At 37.4% G+C, this 7,892-nt stretch overlaps 1 protein-coding gene across 1 annotated transcript; it reads left to right on the forward strand.

Annotated features, from left to right (window-relative positions):
• The first annotated feature begins 7,209 nt into the window (after positions 1–7,209).
• Acp32CD (Accessory gland protein 32CD) lies at positions 7,210–7,569 on the forward strand. The gene has a single exon (XM_067125021.1). The coding sequence runs from the start codon at positions 7,210–7,212 to the stop codon at positions 7,567–7,569; it is 360 nt and encodes a 119-aa protein (XP_066981122.1).
• Positions 7,570–7,892: the final 323 nt, after the last annotated feature.

Below are 7,892 nucleotides of genomic sequence, written 5' to 3' on the forward strand. Positions count from 1 at the left end.
TGTCAAAAACACAGGCCACCACCAGGCCGAAGCTGAAAGTTTCATGGGCTGCGGCTGCGAGTTCCATGGGCCGTGGCTGAGAGTTTCATAAAGCATTATACGCTGTACAGAAAACTCGATTGCGCCTGGAGAAACTTCGGCTCATTTTTCACTTGTTTTTTTTTTTTTTTTTTTTTACTTAGAGAATTATTACTGATCCTGTGTAACAGAGCCACAATTAGCGCATCGTAAGCGGCTCCTCCATTCATCAGGATTAACAGGGACGGAGCTGCAATTATCTCGTGGCGGGGGGAAAGTGTCTCACCAAGATACGAGGGTAGTATTTCCTACTTAATAAAAAGAGAGACGGAGCTAATGATCTCTCTCTCTCTCTCTCTCTCTCTCTCTCTCTCTCTCTCTCTCAGAGCTCAGCTCGTCCAAAATAAATCCGTCCCTTTCATACCTTGCAACAATATCAAATTCACAGACTTCAAACGTAATTAGCGGAGACAGTTCATAATCGTCACAAGTTTATGCCAAGAATTGGGGTATATTGAATGATAAAGAAACGACGGGGATTAAGGGAATTAACTCGGATAATTATTATACGATCTTCTTCGCATAATACCAGTCTCCATTATTGCACGAGGCTACACCATTGTCGTGCAGAGAGAGAGAGAGAGAGAGAGAGAGAGAGAGAGAGAGAATAAGAAAGAAAGAAATAAAGAGAGAAAATGAGGATAAGAGAGAGAGAGAGAGAGAGAGAGAGAGAGAGCCAATGCTTAAATAAGTTCAATTTTCAACATCATTCTCTCATCCTTAGTTGCACAAGTTGCAAGCTGATATTTATGCAGAAGACAAAGGACGAAGGAAAGAAGAAGCAATAAGAATAGAAGAAGGAGGAGTAACAGATGCAGACAGAGGACAACTGGAGGAGGAGGAGGAGGAGGAGGAGGAGGAGGAGGAGAAGTTGGTACACACGGATGGTATAATTCATAGTAAGGAAATATATTCCATTCCCGAACACCTCCTAACTCAAGTTACTCCTCTTCCTTTTATTCCTCCTCCTCCTCCTCCCCCTGCTCTTCCCCCTCCTTCCTCCTCCTCCTCCTCCTCCTCTTCCTCTGCCCATCATTTGTTAAGGGGAAGCCGTTGTGTTGTTGAATCTTTAAAATGAAATGAAAAAAAATAGTCATTCTTCCAAGAGACAACACATTCGCGAAATGGATGGAAATGAGATAGAGAGAGAGAGAGAGAGAGAGAGAGAGAGAGAGAGAGAGAGAGAGAGATAAACGGGTGACAGGAACAAAGGGATGAGAAACCGAAATGAACGATCAAGTTCCATTTATTTCAACTGATAACAGTATGATTGTTATCACATACTATATGAATAACACTATGTGTAAAGAACTAATCAAATAAACAAAAAAAAAGAGTAAAAAATGCGTCGAAGTTTCTTCGGCGCAATCGAGTTTTCTGTACGACGTATAATGCTGTATGAAACTCTCAGCCACGGCCCATGAAACTCTTAGCCGTGGCCAATGAAACTCAGCCACGGTCCGGTAGTGGCCTGTGTTGTTGGTATTTATATCGGTGCAGAAGTACGATTATGGCTAGTTTTAACCTTAAAAAAAAAAAAACTACTGAGGCTAGAGAGCTGCAATTTGGAATGTTTGATGATTGGAGGGTGGATGATCAACATACCAATTTGCAGCCCTCTAGCCCCGGTAGTTTTTAAGATCTGAGGGCGGACAGAAAAAGTGCGGACGGACAGACAAAGCCGGCACAATCGTTTTCTCTTCAGAAAATTAAAATTTGTTTAGATCAAACCAGTTTTGAACGCAAAAACCTTCCTTAATTAACTAATTTCTGCCTCCATTAATTAGCCATGCTGCGTGCTCACAAACATGCGATTCCTTCGTTTGTAGTTAAATAAGGACTGACAGCAAACATAGACGACCTTATGACTTATGGACATGTTTGCCAAAAGAATTACCCAGTAATTTTGAGTTTCCATTTTCCTTTTCTTTTCAAAACTAACCGTTTAAACTATTTTAATACAGAAATAATATATATATAGAAATAATATATATATATATATATATACATATATATATATATAAATATAAATAATTATATATATATATATATATATATATATATGTATATATATATATATATATATATATATATATATATATATATATATATATATATATATATATATATATATATTCATATATTGATATATATATATATATATATATATATATATATTTTGATAATGTGAGCAAATTTCCATTTCTTATAACTCTCAACAGGGCTCACCTGAATTTGATCCCAAATGAGGTATCAACAACATAACTATGACCCCTAAAACCAAATGGGTCTCCACAGGCCCCAGATTTCACTCTAGCAGGTGGGGGGAATTGACCTCTTCCCGGTCGCAGTCAGGGGGGCAGGGAAAAAGAGTGGGGTGGGGAAAGAGGGTGGGGAGAGAAAGAGAAAAACGAAAATTGATGCGGGCGAACCCCGCTTCGTAAAAAAAATATATAGGCCACTAGATCATAGTTATAAATGGGAGGACCTCGATAAGATGACTCTCTCTCTCTCTCTCTCTCTCTCTCTCTCTCTCTCCTCTCTCTCTCTCTCTCTCTCTCTCTGGGCCACAAGGTGAAAACTTATATCAGATGTGTTTTCCCTCTCTCCATCTCTCTCCCTCTCCTATATTAGATGCATTTCTTCTCTCTCTCTCTCTCTCTCTCTCTCTCTCTATAACAGATGTATTCTCTCTCTCCTCTCCTATAACAGGTGTATTCCTCCTCCCTCTCTCTCTCTCTCTCTCTCTCTCTCTCTCTCTCTCTCTCTCATATATTTGATGTATTCCTCTCTCTCTATAACAGATACATTCTCTCTCTCTCTCTCTCTCTCTCTCTCTCTCTCTCTCTACATCAGGTGTATTCTCCTCTCTCTCTCTCTCTCTCTCTCTCTCTCTCTCTCTATAACAGATACATATCTCTCTCTCTCTCTCTCTCATCTCTCTATTCTCTCTCTACATCAGGTGTATTCTCCTCTCTCTCTCTCTCTCTCTCTCTCTCTTCTAATATCTGGAGGATCCCACATTTTCTTCACCTCATCTTGACTTCACCTTAAATCTTTCAATTCTGTTGGATGAAGACTCCTCCAGACACATTCTTTTTAAAAGCAGATAAGATTTCTTTTGAATTTCTAAGTCTGTCTGTTAATACTACTACTACTACTACTACTACTACTACTACTTGTTACTGCTACTGCTGCTGATGCTCTACTCCTACTATTTTTTTACTATTATTGCGTGTGCCAGATGCATTCAAATCTAATGACTTTTATTATGTCAAATGGATGTTCCTATTTCACCGTTAATATAATTCAGATAAAGACGATGATTTTTTTATATATATCCCGTTTCATTAAAAATCATAATTTCTGTATATAATTAAATGGTTTCTGCCTCTAAGAGTTGAAATTATCGTGCATCTGTTACAGGACATATCATGACCACTGAGAGCAAAGTTGTATTGGGAAAGGTAGATTGTGTAGGAATTAGCACCCCAATCTTGAATACAGAGTAAAAGAAAACTCAAGAGACAAAAAAAGGTGGTGTTCTAACTTGTACCACACAATCAGCCACCGTTTCAAACCTTTATTTACAATGAACCTGACCAACATCCTACAAAGCACCACAGGATCTTGCCCATTAGCCTTTAAAACTGCAGTTATTTAGGGGAACCTGATAAATATTCCAGTGGAAAACTTCAAGAGAAAAACAAGGAGAAATGTCTGAACCTGAAAACCTTTATTTACGCACCCCCAATACAAAGCAAATAAAGAACCTTGCACCAAAATCAGCAACCTTCGAGTATACAGAGTGACAAAGAAAACCTCAAGAGACAAAAAAGGTGGAATGTTACTCCTGCAGTTATTTGTGAACCCGACCATTTGTACAAAGGCAAATAATCAGCCACCGTTAGCTCGTTAAAACCTGCAGTTATTTACGCCAATGAACCTGGACTAAATATTCCAGTATACAAAGCAAATAAAGAAAACTTCAAGAGAAAAACAAGGAGAAATTGTTTCTAATTCTCCTAACCAATCAGCAACCATTAGCTCGTTTAAACCTGCAGTTATATGCGTCAATGAACCTGGAGTAAATATTAGAGTACACATGTAAAATAAAGAAAACTTTAAAAGAAAAAAGGAGAATTTTTTTCTAATTTCTTCTAACCAATCAGCAACTGTTAGCCTGTCAACACCTGCAGTTACATACTTCTTAGTTCCAGAGGTCCTTTATTCCTCACACCGTTGGACTGGAACAGCCTCCCTTCAGAGGGTGTCTTGCAATTGGAACTTCAGAAGTTCAAGCGAAGATGCAATGCATTACTACCCTAATACTATTCTCCTTGATTTTAACACACTTATCTACTTATTAATTTATTTTTTCTTGTTCATGTATTTCCCTTTACCTCCCCTTATGCTTTCTACTGAACACCTTAATATTCTTTGGAAGCTTGAATTTAAGTCAATGTCCCCTGTGGTGGGCTTGTTCCATATGAATAGGTTTCATCTTCTGAATAATAATAATAATAATAATAATAATAATAATAATAATAATAATAATAATAATAATTATCATTATTAACGTCACCTTCCATGCTTAAGTAAACTCCACTATTAACAAGTAAAAATGTGACGAAGTTTCTTCGGCGCAGTCGAGTTTTCTGTACAGCGTACAATGCTGTATGAAATTCTCAGCTGCAGGCCATGAAAATTTCAGCTACGGCCCGGTGGTGGCCTGTGTTATTGGCCCCTATAGCGGTGCCAGACGCACGACCATGGCTAACTTTAACCCTAAATAAAATAAAAACTACCGAAGCTAGAAGGCTGCAATTTGGTACATTTGATGACTGGATGGTAGATGATCAACATACCAACTTGCAGCCCTCTAGCCTCAGTAGTTTTTAAGACCTGAGAGCGGGCGGACAGACAAATAGCCATCTCAGCAGTTTTCTTTTGCAGAAAACTAAAAAAGGAGAATTTTTTTCTAATTTCTTCTAACCGATGAGCAACTGTTAACTCGTCAACACCTGCAGTTATGGACGTCACTTTCCGCACTGTTTAAAGTAAACTCCGCCATTTAACAGACATTTCGCATCATCCTGGAAGCGACTGATGTCAGATATCGGACGGGAAACAAGAGAGAGAGAATTCGGTATCGGAAACTGGTAAGTATTTAGCAACGTCTGAACGAGGCTTGCTTCCACAGGAAGAGGAACTAGTGAAGCCAGAGGAAAGATACGATTGATTGATTGACTGATTGATTTATGGTTACTAAAACTGGCGTTACAACATCTAGGTTAAAACCGTGTCTGGGGAGGGAGGGAGGGGAGGGAGAGAGAGAGGGGGAACAACTGAAGAGAAGCTATCAATTAGGCAGTAACTTGGAAAACGTGTAAACTATATTATTATTATTATTATTATTATTATTATTATTATTATTATTATTATTATTATTATTATTATTATTACATGAACCCTGTTCATATGGAACAAGCCCACGGGGGCCGTTGACTTGAAATTGAAGCTTCCAAAAATTTTATTTTCATTTGAAAGAAGCAGTAGATGGAAATTAGAAAGAAAACAATAAATTAGCAAATTATTAAATAATTAGATAAAAATATGAGTAAACTATTACAATATTAGAATTGCTTTGGGGTAGTAATGCACCGTATCTTCGCTTGAGGTTATAAGGTTCCAATTGCATATATATATATATATATTATATATATTTGTGTATATATATATATATATATATATATATATATATATATATATATATATATATATATATTATATATATTTGTGTGTGTGTGTGCGCGCGCTTGCGCTTGCGCCAGTCCACTCATAGAGTAACAAAAATAAACCAACATTTCTGACACGAACTCTTTCATGTACTTTGTGTGCAAGACTTGACAAGCACTGCGATTTACCTTCCGTTATATAAATTCTCTCTCTCTCTCTCTCTATCTCTCTCTCTCTCTCTCTCTCTCGCAAGACAAAGCAAATAAAGCTGTTATTGTCACCTCACCCCAGGGGCATCAACGGGGAAGGGAATTCGCTCCCCGTGAAATTAACTACCGAATTTTCCCGCCTGCGGATGGCGGAGCCAGTCGAAGAATGTCATCTGACACCTCATTTCATCGTATGCAAATTAATTCCATTAAGGACGGGAAAGCGTTTTCTTAATCAAAGTCATTTGGGCGACTCGGAAAAATAATTAACTTCATGAGACGTGGTCGCAGTTCAAAGATTATTAGCCGGATTACGGAGGCGATGATAATTTCTCGATTTCTCGTCGGTCAACAATGATGATGATATGATTAAGATGATGATGATGATGATGATGATCTGGGTGATAATCGTGATGTTGATGTGAAGATGATATGGTTGAGGTGGTGATGATTTGGGAGATAATTGTGATGCTGATGATGATGATGATATGATTAAGATGATAATGATGATGATAATCATAATGATGGTGATGATGATCTTAGTGATAATCGTGATGCTGATGGTGAAAATATGATTAAGATGATGATGATGATGATCTGAGTGATAATTGTGATGCTGATGACCATAATGATGGTGATGATTAGGATGAGGATGATGATGTTAATTATGATCTGAGTGATAATCGTGATGGTGATGATGATGATATGATGATGATGCTGATGATGATCTGGGTGATAATCGTGATGATGATGCTGTAAAACATAATGGTGATGATGATGATCTGGGTGATAACCGTGATGTTGATGATCTGAGTGATAATCGTGATGCCGATGATGATGATGATGATAATCATGATGATGGTGATGATGATCTGAGTGATAATCGTGATGATGATGATGATTGTTGTGGTAATGATTAAGATGATGATGATGTTAATTATGATCTGAGTGATAATCGTGATGCTGATGATGAAGATGATCTGATTTATAGTCGTGTTGATGATGATGATCTGGGTGATAATCGTGCTGATGATCATGATAATCTGAGTGATAATTGTGACGCTTATGATGATGATGATGATAATCGTGATGATGATAATGATCTGAGTGATAATCGTGATGCTTATGATGATGATGATGATCTCAGTGATATTCATGATGGTGGTATGAATATGATGATGATATGAGTGATAATCGTGATTATGATGATAATCATAATGATGATGATGATGATCTGAGTGATAATCGTGATGCTGATGATGAAGACGATTTGATTTGTAGTCGTGTTGATGATGATGATGATGATCTGGGTGATAATCGTGCTGATGATCATGATGATCCAAGTGATAATTGTGATGCTTATGATGATCATGATGATCCCAGTGATAATTGTGATGCTTATGATGAGGATGATGAGGTTCTGAGTGATAATCGTGATGATGATAATGATCTGAGTGATAATCGTGATGCTTATGATGATGATGATGATGATGATGATCTTTGTAATAATCATGATGGTGGTATGAATATGATGATGATATGAGTGATAATCGTGATGCTGAATATGATGATGATGATCTCAGTGATAATCGTGATGCTGATGATGATGATGATGATGATCTGAGTCATAATCGTGATGGTGATACTGATGATGAACTGAGTGATAATCTTGATGCCTACGTTGATGGTCTGAGTGATATTCATGACGCTGATATGAATATGATGATCTGAGTGATAATCGTGATGCTGATGATAATGATGATGATAATGATAAAATCACTAGGTACCGAAAGAAAAGTGAAAAGCAGGTATGGTTCATTACCCTTATTTATGATGACCATTGTAATGTTTTTAGGCGCATTTTCC

This window comes from Macrobrachium rosenbergii, chromosome 23 (genome assembly GCF_040412425.1).
Source record: "Macrobrachium rosenbergii isolate ZJJX-2024 chromosome 23, ASM4041242v1, whole genome shotgun sequence".
NCBI classification, from domain to species: domain Eukaryota; kingdom Metazoa; phylum Arthropoda; class Malacostraca; order Decapoda; family Palaemonidae; genus Macrobrachium; species Macrobrachium rosenbergii.

Excerpts from the sequence above, each read along its gene's own strand:
- Acp32CD (XM_067125021.1), top strand. The coding sequence starts at position 7,210 with ATGAGTGATAATCGTGATTATGATGATAATCATAATGATGATGATGAT.